Source organism: Balaenoptera musculus, chromosome 15 (genome assembly GCF_009873245.2).
Source record: "Balaenoptera musculus isolate JJ_BM4_2016_0621 chromosome 15, mBalMus1.pri.v3, whole genome shotgun sequence".
In the NCBI taxonomy this organism is placed as follows: Eukaryota; Metazoa; Chordata; class Mammalia; order Artiodactyla; family Balaenopteridae; genus Balaenoptera; species Balaenoptera musculus.
In genome coordinates, this window is record NC_045799.1 from 59446335 (window position 1) to 59465563 (window position 19229).

Consider the following 19229-nt stretch of genomic DNA (forward strand, 5'->3'; position numbering starts at 1 on the left):
TTTGCAGCTACGGAATCCACAAATGAGGACCGACTATAATTTCAAAGGGCATCCTTCCCTTCCTTCTAGTTCGTAAACCTGAATAAGCATAAAGCCTGCTGGTCTTTGAATGGTGAGGAGGTGTGTTTTAAGTGGCCGACTGTAACTTCCCTCTGTCTGCCTTTCCCAGTGTGGAAGCCAGTCCTCCAGGCCAAGGAAGTCCTCTGAGCAGCCTGTTACCTTCTGCATCGGTGCCCGAGTCCATGACAATTAGTAAGTACTTTCTGAGCAGCTTCTGCCGATGCCAGGATGACTCTTGGGCCTGCACATCGAGGCAGTGCCTTTGCGCTTGCTCCTGTGTGACCGTGGACTTTACAGAGTGTGGGATGAAGTCAGGTGTGTGTGTGCCTGGTCGTGGACTTGGAGTGTGGTGCGTGGTCGTGAGCTCCCTGAGCTGTAAAACTTGATACTTGGGTGCGTGAACCCTCTAAAGGACGTGCTTCAGAGGTGGAGCAGGATTGAGGCAGAGGGAAACTTCTTCTTTTTTTTTTAAAAATAAATAAATTAATTAATTTATTTATTTTTGGCTGTGTTGGGTCTCGTTTCTGTGCGAGGGCTTTCTCTAGTTGTGGCAAGCGGGGGTCACTCTTCATCGCGGTGCGCGGGCCTCTCACTGTCGCGGCCTCTCTTGTTGCGGAGCACAGGCTCCAGACGCGCAGGCTCAGTAATTGTGGCTCACGGGCCCAGTTGCTCCGTGGCATGTGGGATCGTCCCAGACCAGGGCTCGAACCCGTGTCCCCTGCATTGGCAGGCAGATTCTCAACCGCTGCGCCACCAGGGAAGCCCAGAGGGAAACTTCTGTCGTTCAAGGTTTCCGGGTTTGTCTCCTGCAAGGCCGTCAGCTACAGAGGAACTTTCTAGTTGGGTTTCCTTTGAAGCTCTGGAGGAATCACTTTTGTAGGTAAGGGAGAGAGTGTCTCTCAAAGATGAATGAAGGTTGCTAATGATCAGATTCAAACTGTTTGCAACCTCACCACTCAGTAAAAGTATTAGCAAAACAGCAATTATGGTTAGGTTTGAGTGGCTTTATGTAATAAAGAATAAACCAGCAAACTGTGGCTTAATGTGATAGGAATTCATCTCTCTGTCCAGAGGTAGGCAGGCTGGGCCGGTATGTGGCTCCATGGTCATCGGAGTCCAGGGCTCCTTCTATCTTGCCTCATAGTCCAAAATGGCTGTTTCAGCTCCAGCCGTCCCATTCTCATCCCAGGTACCAGGAAGGAGGAGGGGGCAAAGGAGAGACTTCTTCCATTTCCACAGGTAGGATTCAGGGGTCTGAACTTGCACAGGGGAAGAAATTACAACTTTTTTCTCTAACCTCTGACTGAAATTTAGTATTTCCTTTATTTTTTATTGTTTTACTTGATTTTTCAATTGAAGTGTAGTTGTTTACAATGTTATTAGTTTCAGGTGTACAACATAGTGATTAAAAATTTTTATAGATTATACTTCATATAAAGTTACTGTAATACATTGGCTATAGTCTCTGTGCTGTACAATATGTCCTTGTAGTTTATTTTATCCATAGTAGTTTGTACCGCTTACCCCTCCCCCCATCTTGCCCCCTTTCCTCTCCCCACTGGTAACCACTAGTTTGTTCTCTGTGTCTGTTTCTGTTTTGTTATATTCATTTGTTTGTTTTATTTTTAAGATTCCACATATAAGTGATATCATACAGTATTTGTCTTTTTCTGTCTGACTTATTTCACTAAGCATAGTACCCTCCAGGTCCATCTGTGTTGCTGCAAATGGCAAAATTTCATTCTTTTTTATGGCTGAGTAATATTCCATTGTATATACGTGTGTGTGTGTGTGTGTGTGTGTGTGTATACCACATCTTCTTTATCCACTTATCTGTCGATGGACAGTTAGGTTGCATTTTCTTTAATTATGAAAGTAGCAGCAAACCATAGGAACCTTAGTAGCCTTAGCAAAATGGGTGACTTTGTCACTGATAGAAGTCACAGGCACCTGTAACAACAGTGATGTGGAAAAATCTCACAATGTCATTTCTGCTTGAAAATACAGTAGTTTTTTAATGTGATAAAAAATCCTGTATATTAGTGTGTCACTTTTCCTTTTTACATTTTAATAATTCTATTTCAATTTGATCAGTTTCCTTTGTAATCTTGGGTGTTTTATTTTATGTATTTTAAAACATTTTTCTGAGAAGAGGCCCATGGGCTTCATCACCAGACTGCGGAATGGGTCTGTGACACAAAAAAGGTAAACTTCTCCCCTCCCCCAAGCTGTAAGGGCCCTTCCTAGAAGGTGCACACAGGTTCCCACTTGTGTGGCCAACATCCATCCCGAGGCCTCCCCTGGCTGCTAAGGAGGCAGTGTGTCCTATCCGTCCACCTGCCCACCCCCTGCCAAAAAAAAAAACACCAAAAAACCCATGGCTAAGGAAGGAAGAGGGGTTCGGGGGGCAACCGCATTCTGATTCAAGGATGAGGAAGGAAATGAGTAGGCGCTGTGAGGTTGGGGTGTGGGGATTGGTGGTGTCACTGTGCGTAACCAAGGCATGCGGTTTACGCTGGCACCTCTCAGGCTCGGGTTCAGCTGAGCAGATATTTCTATATCTGCCAGTGTGCGGGACACACGGGCCAGAAGAGCACTAAGGTCACTGGTTTTCAAATTTCAGTTATTTACTTACCACTGTACTATTACCTACCCTGACATTTTAAAAAAATGGGTGCCCCTAAAAAACCTGAATGCCTTTATTTAAAAATGGAATTTTATGTGCTTACTGTAAACGGAGAGCCACTCTTAGTTGACGTAAATAGCAGGTAACCGTGAAAATAAAGACAAGAAAAGGAACCAGTGTTAGTAAGTCGGCCTGGATGTTGTTGCCTGTCCGAGCATGAGAAGCTGTCTCAGTGCTAATCCACTCAGGTGTTTTTCCTGACATCATCGGAAGGAGTGGAAAAGGGAAGGGGAATTCTCTCTGCGGTTCACTGTTATTTGATGCCTTGTCTTTCTGGCACCTGCAGTGCTGCCTCTTCACGTGGGTCACACCTTGACCTAGAGGGGTGAGACTTTACCCTGGCCCTGAAGTGCATCTACTCTAAAGACCCCGAAGTTGAGGATGTGGAGGCCAGGCTTCGCAGGCGCCTTATCCTAGGCACCATTTGTAGGGATACAGGCGTCTACACACCGCCACTTCCCCCCGCCCCGTGGTACCTAGCACTGTGCTTCCGCATAGGTCTCCGGCACCCCGGCATGAGGTCCCGCCATCTCAGACACGGTTCTCTTTGTCAGCTGCTCTTGGGGTCGACCGAGATCGTGGTCTGTAGGTCTCCCTCAGCCATCTTCTGACCTTGAGGAGGGTGCTGGCCCTGCTTGTGTGTTTTCACTAAGGACATGCCTCTGAGCGCACTCGAGTGATGTTGATGGCAGGGATTTAGACTGTTTTTCTTGTTCTTAGTCGTACACTTTTCTAAAAATGTAAATCTGGTGTTCTTATTTGGTACCTTTGGCAAATAGAGACATACCCAGACTTTACAACCTGCATCTCTGAAGAAAAATGTCACTACATCCACATTTTGACCCTCGACACCCTGTAGCAGTGTGGTTTGTGGGGGATAAGTGTGTGTATGGTGGGAGGGGGTTCTGTTTTCTGCGGTGGCTGTAAATTTCAGGGAACCTTCAGGGGACAGCACTGTTGTCTGTCCTGTGGGTGTTGCAGACGAGAGATCAGAATCCTGAGAAATTTTGAGCGGTGGGTGGTTTTGACTTGTACCCTCCCCATCCTGCCCCTGCCTCCTGTGTCATCTCAAAAAAATAAGAAGAGCGAGTCTGTCTGGGTATCCAGAGTGTGTTACTTTGCTAGGGTTGTTGTAACAAAATACCACAGACTGGTGGCTTAGACAACAGAAATTTATTTGTCATAGTTCCGGAGGCTGGAAGTCCCCCAAGATAAAGGCGCCGGCAGTCTTGGTTTCTGGCGAGGCCTCTCTCCCTGGCTTGATGACCTTCTCTCTGTGAGCACGCATCCCTGGTGTCTCTTCCTCTTATAAGGATGCTTTAATTACCTCTTTAAAGGTCCTACCTCCAAATACAGTCAAAACATATGAATTTGGGTGGGATGCAATTCAGTCCATAACAGCGGGTGTCCCAGGAGTGGTGTCCCAAGAGCTCTCCAAGTTCAGGATGAGAATTGCATCCCAGCATGTGAAGCACCTAGGATTGCACTCCAGAGGAGATGCCCGACTCTCACAAACCCCAGAAGAGCCTGGCAGAGGAACCCCAACTCTGTTCCCTGGAGCGGAGAGTGTTTCCCTTGCGTCCCACCAAGTGGCTCCCAGCCTGCACTGAATAATCGGGCCAGGTGGCTGTCTCGGCCCTGTCATCGAGCTGGAGCTTGTGTACTTGGCGCTGTGGGTAATTGACAAGTCCTCTGCCAAGCAGCCTCCCCCCGCTTGGGTGTCTCTGAAATGGCAAAGGGTTTTGTCCCAGGCTTTTGGGGCATATATTATTGTTATTTAGCGCCCAAGAGAAGATGTGTGATCACACCCCCATTACTGCTCTCTCTTCAGGCCCTTTGGTACTTAAGAAAGCACAAAAGCCTGTTATGAAAAATTAATTATTGAGGGGAGTAGTAAAGACAGTTACGAGCAAACCCAGACACCCGTAATTCTGCCTCAGAGGTCCTTTCCATTCCTGCAGGTGAATTTGCGATCCTGGATTTGGGGCGTGCAGACTTGTAGCTGGTTGGAATTGCAGCGTGCCTGTTGCTTTAGGAGGACATGCTCTGAAACCAGGCTGCCCAGGTTCAAGTTCTTAAACCTCCCAGGCTCTTGTTTCCTTGTCTAAACATAAAGATTCGATGAATACTTGTCTCGTATAGTCGTTGTGAAGATTAACCTTGATGTGCTTAGAGAAGTATTTAGATCACAGAGTTAAGAGTCATGAATGTTAGCTATTGTCGATGTGTTTATTTTGTATTCAGCTCTTAACATATACCACTGTTGCCCTTTTTTCCCTCATCTCCCCGTTGTCCTGTTGAATGTGTTGACTGAAGAAAAACACACAACCTAAAAGTTGTGAGTTGTTTTATTCGGGTATCTTACTGAGGACTATAGCCCAGGACACAGCCTCTCAGGTCGCTCTGAGAAACTGCTCAGAAGGGGTAAGGGAGGAGTTAGGATATATAGGAGTTTTTTGCTGGAAAAAAACCATGTAGTTGAACATCAGGAGACTACCGCTGATCACAAAAACCAGACATCTCAAGTTAATGATTCTAGTGCTTTTCTACGCATGGGAAGATGCAAGCATCTGGGGTCCTTGAAATGATCCCTTAGATATGCATCTTATCTAGGGCCAGTATCCAAAGCACAGAATTCTTCCTGTTTTTCTCCATCCTGGATTGTCCTTGGGGTAGCATTCCACTGCAGGGTTGGCTGCAGTTGCCAATGGCTTGATCCTTGTAGAACTGGAGTGGTGGGCAACATTCTCTGTTCACAGATGGCTGCATAATATTCCATCACTTGATTTATTACAGTTTGTTAGGTTATTTTTTGGGAGGATCACCAGCCAGGGTTTTTTTCTCCCCAGTGAGTTTCTTCATTCATTGTAAGGAAGAATTGAAGAGTGCTATTAGTAAGTGCACTCTAAGAATATTGGCTATTATTTTTTTCTGCTTAAGCATTCCTTTGTGGTAAATTTGTGAGATAGGAGGCCAAGGTTGGGCCATATTCATGGGCTAGTTCTCAATAGCCTCTTGTGTTCTGAGTTAGTGTGTTGCCAGGAGTATGACAGCTGCATTTCTTTACCCTCCGCCAACACTAGGTGCTAACATGTTAATGCATTTTTTCTACTTTGGGCCTGGAAAATTATCCTTTGTGGTTGCGTGGCTTTGCATTCCCTCCAGGGCAGCCCCTCTTCCCGCTTTTGTTTAACATTTTTATCCCCGGTGTGAGTTGTTGGCTTGGGGCATGGTCCCCCATTGGGTGTTCTGCCTGACTTGGGAGGGCAAAGGAGAAAAGGGGGGATGTGACTCCAACAGTCGATCCTGGCTGCTCTTGGAGCTGGTGGCTCAGGGAGGAGGTCAGAAGGAGGGGCCAACAGTCATATTGTGTAAGAATGTGACCTAGTAAAATAATAACATGCTTTAGTAGATCTTACGGCGTGCCAAGCATTGTGCCTAAGCGTTTAAAATGCTGTTTTCTCATTTAATCCCCCAGCAGCCTCCTGCAGATAACATCACTCTTTTTGTTTAAGAAAACAGGCTGAGTGAGGTTAAATAACTCGTCCGAGGCGTTACAGCTAGGATATCATTCAATTTATTGAGCATCTACTGTGTGCAGGGTGTGGCTGCTAGGACGAGTAAGTGGTGAAGCTGGTGAGGGACCCAGGTTTCCTGACTCCCAAGTCCAGATGACCTAAAGAGTGTTCTTCCATCACCCAGCCAGGGCATGCAGTGCAGCCAGTAATGGGTGGGCCTCCAGGTCTGAGAGCCTTAAATTATTTTCATCATTATTTTTTTAATAGAGCAAGGGATTCCTGGGTGAGGACACTAGGTTTTTAGGATGAGCTTACCAAACTTGTTTATTTTCAGGGGCACTTTTTGCCCTGAGTACTAGAGTCGGAATGTGTCCCCTCCTCAAGTTTATAGTTTGACATCCTAATGTCCAATGTGATGATATTAAGAGATGGGGGGCCTTTGAGGTGTGATTAGGTCCCGAGGGCAGAACCCTCCCAAAAGAGGTGCCAGAGAGCTCCCTTGTCCCCTCTGCCGTGTGAGGACACAGCGAGGAGTCTGCAGCCCTCACCTGACCACGCTGGTGCCCTGACCTCGGTCTTCCGGCCTCCAGAACTGTGAGAACGCATTTCTCTTGTTTATAAGCCGCCCGGTCGGCTGTGTTTTGTTACTGCGGCCCGAATGGACTGAGACACAGGGTTAGTGGGGCCGTGACGCTGGGACTGCTGACCTCCCGTCCATACCAGCCACTCTTTGCAGGTTGCTGCTTCTCCGCTTTCTAGTTCACCCCTTTCCACCAACACCCCAGATGCCCCAGGTGACGGCCAAGTTGTCCAGGTTACTGTGCCACCTAGTGGATGGTCCAGGAACTAGCCCTGTAGTCTCTCTTCCCCATCGCCACCTTTTCCTCCTCAGAACACATGACCTTTGCAACTCTTGGTGTGCTTTTCATTGTAGATGGTTTAGGGAATTTCACCAGAGGTTATCATTTGCACATCTACCTGAAATAATAAATGGTGATGATTATTATTCAAATCCTTTTAACTCCCTTTCCCTTTCTTTTTTCTCCACCTTTATCTCAAAAATCTTTGTCTCTGTTTTATGGGAGCAAAATATGACCTTATTTTTAATGGGTACATAGAAAAGCAGTTTGCCTGATACACTGAAATGGAAGCAAAAGAAAGTCGTGTACTTTTGAAGTGAAATTAGACACAAGAGATCCATGTTGTTAACCTCTAATGCCTTTAAAAATACCCAGCAGGCCTTCTCATACCATCTTGGAATTGGCACAAAATAGCTTTCCACCTTGTCATCATTTTCTGTTTAAGCTGACTTACTCCAGACACCAAATTTTATCATGAATAAAATTCCATTTTCTATTTTGCAGTTCCACTTAACTTTTGGCATTCTTTTAAACTCAATTTGTGGCAACAATGTTTCAACAGAGTTTTGGATTAAATAGTCCTAGGGTCCTAATCTGGGGTCCAAGAGGGTGCAGATGGGGGTCATGGGCAAGAGAGAAGCTATGTGAGCTGTCGTGATGGAGACTGACCCAGACCCAGAGCCGTGAGTCTTTTGGAATAACAGGTGTCTCTGCTTTTGGCCGGGAGTACTTTAGTCTGTGTGATAAAAAGCAGGATAGCTAATACTGAGGACTCATAGGCAAATGTGGTTCATGGGGATGGCATAGGAGGGGCTCTTGGTGGTCAGTAATAATTATGATAATGATTAATACTCATTAAATGGTATCACCACAGTCTATGCCATAAACATATCCATCACCTCCCAAAGTTTCCTCCCACTCTATTGATCAATCGATTGAACGATTAAGAACACTTAACATATGATCTGCCCTCTTAGCAAATTTTTGGGGAGTGCTTGTCCTGACGAAGAAAAAAGTGCACTTTCTTTCTTTTTATCCTTTTATCTTTCTTTCTTTCTTTCCTTCCTTCTCTCTCTTTCTTTCTTTCTCTGTTTGGTAGATTTTTTTTTCATCCATTCCAAAACTCTTTGTGCCCGTGCTGACCAGATGACAGACACTGTGCTGCTCCTGGCCTGTGAATTGCTGAGCAAGAGGCCAGAGTCCTGCCCTGGGGACTCGCCACACCTGTGGGAGGCAGACACATGTGGGGGGCTGCTTTAAGGTGGGTTACCAGGGAAGCTCTCTTTTGGGAGACAGTGGGACTGAGGCTGCGGGACGAGGGGACTGGGCCGGGTTTGGTGGCTTCTGGGCAGAGGTGAGGCGGGGGAGCCGAGCAGGAGGATGCTGGATTTTATCTCAAGTGCAGCAGGCAGCCGGCAGAGGGCCTGAAGCCGGAGTGACGTGACTTTCCCCACTTGGTCTTGCCAAGGGCAGGCTGTTCACTGTGTGCCTTCCTTCCCCCTTTCTGATGGCCCTTCCTCGCCTGAGTGGTTGTTGCAGGGCCCCCCTTGTGCCTCACAGGGTGGGGACTCCTGGGTTGACTTGGGTGTCCTAACTCTCTCAAGCTGCTGACAGTCCCTAGTGGGTGCCCCAGGTATGGTGTGCTGACACCCTTAATTCAGAGAGACGTGCTAAGGGCTGCAGGGGAGCAGAGTGGGGGAGGTTTGGGGGGCGTCATCTGGAGCCACCATCCTGGGGTCAAGCCCCAGCTGCAGCACTTCCCAGCTAGGTTGCTCTTTCTTTATTCCCAGATCCTCTGGGTCCTGTTTCCTCATTTGTAAAATGAAGACACGTAACGCTGGCTTTTCAGGGCCGTCTGGAGGGTTAAATGCACTAATGCCGGAAGGCACAAAACCTGAGCCCCGAACCAGGGGTTGTACGGTTGGTCTTGTATTGAGAAGCTTCCGCAGGTGGTGAGCATTGCCATTCTAGTTCTTCAGAGCCAGGTCATTGCCTGGGGAGGCCAAGGACCCAGGTCAGTGAGAGAATCAGCGCCGTGTCCAGCGTCATCTCACCATGTGTGGGTGTCAGCTGGTGGCATCACTCCAGCGAGGCCAGCTCTTCCTGAAATCTTTTTTGGAGGTCCCCTTTGGAGATCAGTTCTGAACCTGTTCAGTAGCCCCAAGGGTCCATGCTGTAAACCCTAGTCAGAGCCAAACCCCTAGGATTCTGGAGTCTCACGTTTCCATGCTGGTTCTTTCCAGATGACATCTGGCAGGCTTCAGGTATCAGATCCAGCTGCAAGTTCATACCTATTTCTGGGGCAGTTCCACATCTTCCTTCAAGGAGTGCCTGGAAAAGGTTAATAATATGGATAGCTCCTCATTCATTTTCCTGCTGTGAATCAGGCTGTACCTCTACTATCACTCAGTTTTCACACCATCCCTGCAAAGTGGGAGTGTTGCTTCATTTTATAGTTGGAGAAGCAGGGGCCGAGAGAGGCTGCAGTGAAGGTCCCACTGTGAGCATGTAGGGGAGCTGGGGTTCACCCCCCACCCCCCTGCTGTTCCTGGACACCCTCAGCTTCTGGAATTCTCTGTCCTCGGAGGGAAGCATTCAGGTCTGTCGAAATGACGCTGTTGGAGAGGCTTCCCTTCCCTGACTGCCCGTCGGCTTCCATCACCCACGCCTTATCACCCACTTTGTGTCTGAGGGCACCAGGCTTCCGAAGCCCCTGTGGCCTGAGTGTACTGTTTGTTTCCTTTCCCACCCCTGGAAGGTGAGCTCCTCCAGGGCAGGCGCCTGGCCAGCTTGTTCACTGCGAGGCCCCGGTGCCTGAAACCCTGCCTGCCATGGACTTGCTGCTCAAGACACTTTAGTTGAAGGCGCGAGGAAGGAAGGAATGAATGTTTATTCTAGTTCTAACACACAGGAAAAATTTACAAAGGCTTCACTAGGAATGAATTGAAAGTGAGTTCCCCGAGGGTGGGCCACGTCTGTTTTCATCACCTTTGCATCTCTAGCTTGGTCCGCGGTAAAAACCTAGAACTGTGAGCTGCCCACGGAGTGAAGGAGTGAGTGAACGTTCCCCCTTTTCCCCTGTTGCGTCAGGGAAGGGGCAGCCGGGGTGGAAGGAGCACCAGCCTGGGTATCGGGAGCACTTAGTTCTGATTCCGGCCCTTACAGTAGTGGGTCCCTGCACCTCTCTGGGCCTCAGTTTCCCCAACTGTAAAGTGGAGGAGGCCGCCCTCCAGGATTCCTTGCGCTTCTAGCCATCTGTTCTGAGAAAAGAGTCATGATACTCACATCCTCCTTCTGCAACCATTCCAGAACCAGGTTGTTGAAGTCTGGATGTTTCTAGCATCATGCCTGCTCTTGTTGGCTGTCCCGATAGCAAGGCAGGCGTCTTCATTTTCTCCTTGCTGACTGTCTCCTTTGCAAATGTGTTGACTGTTGCCTTGACTTTGAGTGACCTTCGGCAGGGGGAGCGGGTATCCATAAACATACTGGCTCTGACATTTGGCTTGTAACTTTTTCTACTCTGGGCCAGGTGTTGTTCGATGTAGGAAGCATGACGGGTTGGAGAGACAGGATGGTATCTGTGTGAGGGTCCAGGCTCCTGGGGACTGCTTTGAAACGACGTTGTCTTCCAGAACGTGTAAAGGAGAATAGCCTTCTTTGCGAAAGGCAAATGTCACCTTCAGGTTTTCATTCTGCGAGGCCAGCAGCCCTTATATCGTCACTGCCAAATTTCTGTCATCAGTGCTGCTAGATCAGACGTGTAAATCCTTTCTGTCCTTTGCGCATCCTTCATTTTTGTAGTGCCCTGGTGTGGGGTCGTGGACGAATTGAGTTGTGAAGGCAGCCTTTAGGGGAGGAAGGAATGCTGGAGTCAGGCAGACCACAGTGCTGCTGTTCAAGAGCTGTGTGACCTTGGGCAAAGGCCTTAACTTCTCTGAACTCAGTTTCCCAATCCATGAAATGGAGGTCATATTACCTGCTTGCAGGATTCTTCTGAAGTCTATGTTGTGTCTAGCACAGAGCCTAGAATATATTGTCTGGGTGCTTCCCGGGAGGCCCATAGATAGTTTGGGAGACTTCAGAAGCCTCTTGCAGTTGTGTGCAAATTATGTTTGTGTGTTTGTGCTCATATGTGGATTTTCCTGGGGAGAAGGTCCTTTGCTTTCATCACTCTCCTTCAAAGGATTGCAGACTTTAGAAAAAAAAAAAAAAGAAACACTTTGTGATGATTGCACCTAGTGTCTGCTGCAGCCCTAATAATTGCGATATCATTATTCTCGCTGTTGCCATTCTGCTCTCTGACGATCCTTCCAGCTAGACTGGCTGTGTTTTTAGCCACCTCCATCCACAGATTAGCAGTGGGAAGTTATTTAACCTGTCCATGCCTCAGTGTTCTCCTCTATGTAAAATGAGTCTGCTAATAGTACACATCTGACAGGGTCGTGAGGATTAAATGAATGAATACATGAAAAATGCTCAAGACAGTTTATATAAATTATACCTCGATAGGAAAAATGGAAAAGAACATGAATACGAAGGGTGCCTGGCATAGTAAATGCTCACTGACCAGTAGGTGGTATTTCATTGTTAATGTCCGCAAAGGGTACATTGCTGTCTAGTCATCCCGAAAACAGTATCTGGGCCTTCTTGTTGAACTGCAGGTGGATAGACCCGATTTCCTGTTTTAGTGACACCATCCCTCCTGCAGAGGCCCCTCAAGGTGCCTTCCCGTGGCACCTCCTCCTTAACTTCCCTCTCCTCTAGAGGAGATGAAGCGGTACACTCTTTCTGTGAGACTGGTGGTCTCGGGAATGGAAATGTGATCAGATAGGACAGTGATTCTCAGCCAGGGGCGAGTTCAACCCCCAGGGGGCATTTGGCAGTGTCTGGGCACGTTTTTGGTTGTCACAACTGGGGTAGGGATGCTACGGCATCTAGTGGGTGATCCCAGGGATGCTGCCATACATCCTACAGCACGCGGGACAGGCCCCACACTGGAAAATTATCCAGCCCCAAATGTCAGTGCCAAGGATGAGAAACCCTGAATAGGCAGTGGGGCTATTTTCCAGGAATCATAGTTTATTTTATACATTTTTTTTTTTTTTTAAACCACCTGCCTCCTGCATGGTCCAGGGAATGAAACAGGATAAAAACGAACCTGAATGAAATGACAGATCCCAGAAAGCGTTTGTTCTGTGTGTACTTGGGCGCTGTTTAGTTCCATCACCCCTGCACTGAAGGTGACTTACAGGGGCTGAAGGGTGCATGAGGATAAACACCTGTAGAAGGTACCAGAATAAATGATCCCAGCCTGATAGCTGCAGTCACACTCAGCACGTGCAGCTCATTGGTGCTATTTTATTGGAACTTATTGAAAATTCCTTCAGTTGATATTTATTGGCATTCCTGTCAGCCTTACATTCCTTCACTTCCTCTTTAGAAAATGAGTTTCTACTCTCAAATTAATTTCTTTGAGTATATCAATATGATGACCTGGGAGCTGGAAGTTGCAAGAAAGCGGCTCAGCGTGCATCTCTGCCGGTTGCAGGAAGAGCAGCACTGGAGCCACCAGGGGGCGCCCTGACCCTTTCTCTGCCTCCCCCTCCCCGCTTTCCTTCTGGGGGTTGTTGCTGGCTCAATTTTTGATGTCCAGCGCTGGTGCCCTGTTTTAACGGTGAGGGGGTGGGGAGAACGATGGTCTTTTCCAGATGAAAACATCACCCACACACAGACCATCCTACTCGCCATTAGCACGGCTATCGCCGTGCTTTCTGAAGGGGAGGTTTAGGTGTCTGGTCCTGTTTTGAAACGGAATATACAGTTAATTAGAAGATAGTTCTCCTTTGTAATTGCTTTTCATGAGATATAATTGATTATCCAGGGATATTTATTCAGCACTTGAATCCTAATCAGTGCCTTCTTTTTCCGTTTTGGGGGTGGGCAGTGATAGGTAGTGGAGGGAGTTAAGCCCAGATAATCAGCCTGATTGTTCCCTTTTGTTTTTGCTTTTGGTTTTTTTTTGGTTTGTTGTTTGTTTTTTATTTATTTTATTTTTGGCTGCGTTGGGTCTTCGTTGCTGCGTGTGGGCTTTTCTCTAGTTGCGGCGAGCAGGGGCTACTCTTCCTTGCGGTGCGTGGGCTTCTCATTGCGGTGGCTTCTCTTGTTGCGGAGCAGGGGCTCTAGGTGCGCGGGCTTCAGTAGTTGTGGCACGTGGGCTCAGTAGTTGTGGCTCGCGGGCTCTAGAGCGCAGGCTCAGTAGTTGTGGAGCACAGGCTCAGTTGCTCTGCAGCATGTGGGATCTTCCCGGAACAGGGGTTGAACCCATGTCTCCTGCATTGGCAGGCAGGTTCTTAACCACTGCGCCACCAGGGAAGCCCGTGATTGTTCCCTTTTGATTTCTCCCCACTTTTGATCTTGAGCCAGGGCAGAGGGGGCAAGAAAAACATCCTCAGTTGTCAGTAGGCCTTGTTCTTCTCCCGGCTGTTGTTGGAAGGGATTCTTAATACTAGTGAGGAGGTCCAGCTTGTCGCCTGGCAACGCAGTTCCAAACACTCGGCAGCTTGGAGAGCGCTGTAGTAAGTGTTCCCAGGGAGATGGCGAGGTCCCCAGCTGCCGCCTGCCTGGCTGAGGGTTTCATGATGCAGGTTAGGAGGAGGTGGTGGGGCAGCAGCTGTCACACTGGTTGTGCTCGAGCCCTCTGGCCCTGAACCACAAGGAGGGAAGCTAGTTGGTGCAACCAACCCAAAGCCTCGTGTTGGGCAAGTTCCTTGAAAGGAGAAACGTCCCACTGAATTTTACCTACTAGATCTTCAGCGACTGACTTGGTAATTGGAACGTTCCAGCTGGAATTTAGACATGTCTCAATTCTTTATTGATCTGTTATTCAGCCCACAAACATTTACTGAGCCTCTGTCACATGCCACACCCTGGGGAGTCAAGGTGAAGGTGATCCAGCTCTGCACTCAGAAGCTCTGCGCCTGAGCTTCACCATCATTCAGATGCAGATTGTAAGAGAGTCAGCATCAGAGTTCTGAGGACCAGACGAGTTAATACAGATAAAGTGTGCTTATGCCAGTGCGCTCGCTACCTAGTTGATAGAGCTCTTACTGCGCAGACCCTGCCCGCAAGGAGTTTAAAATCTAGGGGAAATAACAGTGGTCATGAAATACAGAAACCAAGAGCCATTGGATGGGGGAAAAGGAAGGCAGTTGGGGCCCTTGGGGGTGATGGATTCTTTGTTACCTGTGGGCACTGCATGACCTCCCCGGTGACCTTCCCCCACCCTCACCCTGAATGAGTCCCCCAGAAGTGGGATTAGGAAATCCTAATCTGAGTTTCAGATCAGTAGTACAGCTTCAGCCCCTTACCTGGAACCCCAGAGGCCTCGAACCTACTGCCGGGGCTGATTGTAAGCAACACAGGCTTTGTTTCCTCGCTCCCCAAGCAGCAAGGGGGAAACCGGTGAGAGTCAAGAGAGTGAGGGGACTAAGGATGGGGGCTGGCTGAGGAGAGGGTGATGGAGGAGGAAAGGGCTCGGGTGGCTGCGGGGCAGTGAAGGAAGCCTTGACAAGGAGGGGAGGGTGCACCCCCGGGGGGGGGGCAGCCTGTTCAGAGGCCCCACGACAGAGTAACTCTGCAGGACGCCCAGCGGTGTGGAGGGGCTTTTCCCGTCTCCAGAAGAGATGGGGCTGCTGCTGCTTGGTCCCTTGCCATGATCACCTGCCCTCCACAGCGATCCCAGGGGAGGGGCCGCTGGTACCCACGTTACAGAGGGGTGAAGGGGCTTGTCCGGGAAGGCCGTGTGTAGCCTTCCTGGAGCCCCTGCCCAGCCTGCTCCCCTGGGCGTTTCCATGAGCTTCTCTTGCAGGGCGACTGCCTGCTTTAGGGGGTGTCACTGCCCTTGCGAAACTCTCCCCCGACTGCAGTTAAGCAGGGGGCGGCTGTGAGCTCCCCTGGTCTCAGCATCGTGTCTGTGCTCTTGGTTCTTTTCTGAGCCAAACGTGATTTTTAATTTTTTCCTTTTGAATTTCATCCTCCCAGTCGGGGTCTCTTGCATTCCTGCTGACCCCCTCAGCAACTCAGACTCCTAATGTGTTTGCACACGTTGCAGTGAGGGTGCTCGTGACCCCTAAGCCAGGATGACTTTGGCCTTGAGCTCTCCCATTCTCTGTCTCTCTCAGCTGGGCCTGGTAGCAGCTTATGTAACGGCTTGATGCAGTTCAGAGCGGATCCAAAACAGGCTTCTTGCTCAGTGGATGAGCTATCAGTCACACTTGTTTGAAGTGTCAGCTTTGTTTGAGACATGCCACCAGAAGAACCAGGGCAGCTCGCTTTGTGGAGTTGCAAGAAGGGGGCAGTTATGAGGCTTGACTTGGGGGTGGGGGTCTCCTGGCTGGGCGTCGGTGGAACTGGTGACACTGGCCTGTGTTATGAAAGTGGGGGGCAGTGAGAACGCCCCAGCTCCCACAGCCCTGGCCCTGCTGTCTGCTGTGCTCATTCCTTACCCTCCTTGGACCCCCTTTTCCTTACTTCTAAAAGGAGGTAGTAACAGCCACCCGTGAAGAGCAGCAGCGCGGCTCAGGGGGCCTGATCTCAGCAAATGGAAGGGGGTGCTTGTGTGTCCCTCCGGCCCACTTCTTCCCCCTCCCCCTCCTTCAACTCCTCTTCCTCCGCCTCCCCCTCCTCCCCTGGATTTTAAATATTAACTTTAAAAATTACTATTAACATTTTTGTATGGCATATTAATACATTTACGTGGGGGAAAAGCCTCAACAGATACTGCTGTGGGCACAGTGAAGTTTCCCTTCCTGTCTTGTCTCAACCCCAGCTCCCCCTGCAGGGCTCTGACCTTTGCGGTTCAACATCTGGAAGAGCACAGTTGCCAGACCGAATAGGGGGTCAGACGGACAGAGCTGGCACTTGCCTTTGACCATTCCCATGCCCCTTGCTGGGAAGCCACAGTGTCTCAGCAGGTCTAAGCTGCTCCAGGTCTCTGCAGCCGTCAGGTTCATGTGCCCCCGACTCTGTCCGTGCTGGTCTGTATGCCCGGGGCGCACTTCCCACTCCCCCTTTTGTGTAGTGCTTCTTCATCCTGTAAGACTCAGCTTAGGTGTCGCCTCTTCTAGACAGACAGAAAGATGCAGATCAAAATGGTAGCTTTGTTATTAATTAAGCAGACTGGGAAACAGAGCTTTAAGTCTGTGGGCAGGCAGGCATGAAAAAACGCCATCCCTGAGTTCACTAGTCTGGTGGGAACCCCCCAGGGGCAGCTCCTGAGCATGCACCATGGTGGGTGGGCAGCGGCTGGGCCCTGAGAGGGAGAGAACCCACAGGGGGCTGAGCTGAGCCTGCCCAGTTCCTCCCCCCAGGCTCCTGATTGGGACCAGTCACCCTCCCTCCTGGGAGGGGCAGAGAGATGGGGCAGGGAAGGGGGTGGGCATTTGTTCCATGTGGAAATGGAAGGTCAGGGACTTGGCGGTCCCCTCCAAGCTCCTTGCTTGGAAAGAGACATTGAGATTTCAAGGCTGTTTTTTAGGTAGGTGATCGAAGGTCAGTGACTTTCCTGAGGCTCTGTTCTCTCTTCTGCAAAATGGGATCGCTAACCCATCCCTCCCAGATTTGCTGGGAACATTTGGTAAAATAAAGCACGTAAAGCATGGTGCCTGAATCTGCGAGGTGGGCGGCTGCGCGTTCAGTCCTTGTCGTCGAGAGCTTGGCTCCCTGTTCTCATGCCACCCTTCTCCCTGACCTTTCTTGAAACCCACGTCTCGTCCTCTCCCTGAAGCACAGCTGCTGCCTGGGGTGCGTGTCTAGGAGGGAGCAGGGTTCAGCTGAGGAAGGGCCAGCGAGCTGGTGCTGCGTGGCCGGGGCACTAGGTGGCAGCCTGCGGCTCAGCGTGTGGTGGGCCTGACGTGGTCCTCCTGGGTGCGGGTGTTTGGGGAGGCCACGGCCGGGGCAGGTTTTGACCTCTTCCCCTCCCCACACATCCACACTCCCCAGCTGAGTTTTCTGACTTTATTTAGCCAAGACTTCAGAACTTAGCGCGAACAAGGAGGCCTCAGGGAGCGGGAACAGATGCAACCCGTCAGAGGGCGGCTTTCCCTGGCCCCGGGGTTCCCTCCACAGTGCTCTGCCAGCCTTGATTCCCAGTGCGGGGACATCCTGCCAGCTTGAGAAGGCAGCCGGTCCGGCCTGGGCCATGGTCCTCTTGTCCAGACTTCCATCAGATTTCGGGAGAAGCTGCACCAGCCTTCTGGGCGCTTTTGATTCAGGGGAGGCTCCTCAGTGGGGAGAAAGCCGAGTGCCCAGGTGTGCCTGTGTCCCCAGGAAGCTGGCCTGCCTGCCCCCGGCCTGCCACCCCCTCTCTGTGATTTAGTACCCTGGCACCTGGCTGATTCAGATGCAGGCTTTGATCTGTGGCCCCCCAACACACACCCATTCCTCTGGGCAGCATTACGAACAGTAAATGCCAGGTGTAAGGGACTCGTAATAAGTGATAGTAGGTACTTGATGTGCGCTGTGGGCGAGGCACCGTTCTGAGGCCATTATGTTTATCCCCTCATCTAACCTCACCCCAGCTCCATGAGGTGGCTCTGTTGTCATCCCCGTCTTACTGATGAGTAGAAGCTGAGGCTTGGTGATGAAGGGGCTTGCCCAGCATCACGTGGGGAGTCCTTGACGGGAGCATGTGGGACCTCATCGCCCAGGCTCCCAAACCTGGTGCCCTGCTGCTCCGGCTCGTCAGTGTTCACGCAGGCATCCGTGCAGCAAATATTTACTGAGGACCTCCTGTGTGCCAGGCACCGAGTGGGTCTCTAGGGCAGGAATCTCAGCCTCGGCACTGTTGCCTTTGGGTTGGGTTATTCTCTGTCGTGGGGCTGTCGTGCACTGTAGGATGTTTACCAGCATCCCTGGTCTCTTCCCACTTGATGCCAGTACCCTCCTCCCCCCAAGCGGTGACACCTGAAACTGTCTCCAGCATTGCCAAATGTTCCTTGGGGGGCAAACCCCCACTCAGGTGAAAACCACTGTTCTAGCAGGAAACATGGAGCTTATGTTCCAGTGGGGGAGCATGGAGACCACAAACATGTATCAAGTGAGGGTCTGTCTGAAGCAAAATGAAGCCGAACAAGAGCATAGACAGAGAGTGGCCAGAGGGGCTACTGGGTCCTGCTGTCTGTGAAGGCCCATCTGATAATGTGACTTCCAAGTAGAGGCCCAGAGGAGTGAGGAAGGGTGTTCCTAGCAGAGGGGACGGCCAGTGCAAAGGCCCTGGGGTGGGAGGGTGCTGGGTGTGGCTTAAGCAGAATAAGCCTTGGACAGTAGGAGGTAAGGGTAGGGCAGGTGGGGTGGCTTCAGGTTTTACTCTGAATGAGATGGGAACCTACTGGGGACTTCAGAGCAGAGGAGGGACTCCACCTGACCTGTGTCCACTGAGTGGAGAGTTGACTCGGGGGAGTGGCTGGAGGGCCAGGGAGACGGCAGGGGGAGCAGCTGGTCCAGGCAACAGATGCTGGCCACTTGGAGGCGGGTCTAGGACTCTCTGTGTAAGAGGATGACCTGTGGGGCTTTTTCCAAATTCAGATAATCAATGCAATACAAGACCATGGTTGAAGGACCTGGCCCACCTCTTCTCTACCCTAGCCCTGTTCCTCCCAGGATTAAGAGAACCTCTTCATCTTTTAGTTGTTACTTCTGCAGCTCAGCACTCTTCCTGAACCACCATTTCTTGAGTGAGCAGTTTTTAGCTTATCACTTAACTTCCCGCTAGGATGGGGAGGAATCGTGCTTCCTGATTTGAGCCCTTTCTGGGCTGAAGGAGGCAACCTCTTTTGTTCTCCTTACTCAAGGCTCTGCTATTTTTTTCTCATCTAAATTGAGACATCCTGAGGTAGCTTTTTGCCTGATTTTGCCTTTCAGAACCTTTAGTTTCTCTCTCATTGTGTTCCTCCCTCTAATGAACAGTTGACCCCTAATTACTTTTAATCATTTTATATTGGCAGCTTTAGTTCGTCACAGCTGTCCCTTGATGTCTTTTTAATGCATCCTTGTTTCCATTTATCATCTCTCCAAGATGTTCTTGTAATCATTAATTTATTCATTCAT

At 49.9% G+C, this 19229-nt stretch overlaps 1 protein-coding gene across 4 annotated transcripts in view; it reads left to right on the forward strand.

The window, feature by feature from the left end:
• SNX29 (sorting nexin 29) overlaps positions 1–19229 on the forward strand; it is a 569335-nt gene that overhangs the window by 85741 nt on the left and 464365 nt on the right. For all 4 annotated transcript variants that reach the window (XM_036826193.1, XM_036826192.1, XM_036826194.1 and 1 more), the window contains one exon: positions 170–252. In XM_036826193.1, coding sequence (XP_036682088.1) covers positions 170–252 — 83 coding nt within the window. The remainder of the gene's footprint in view (positions 1–169; positions 253–19229) is intronic.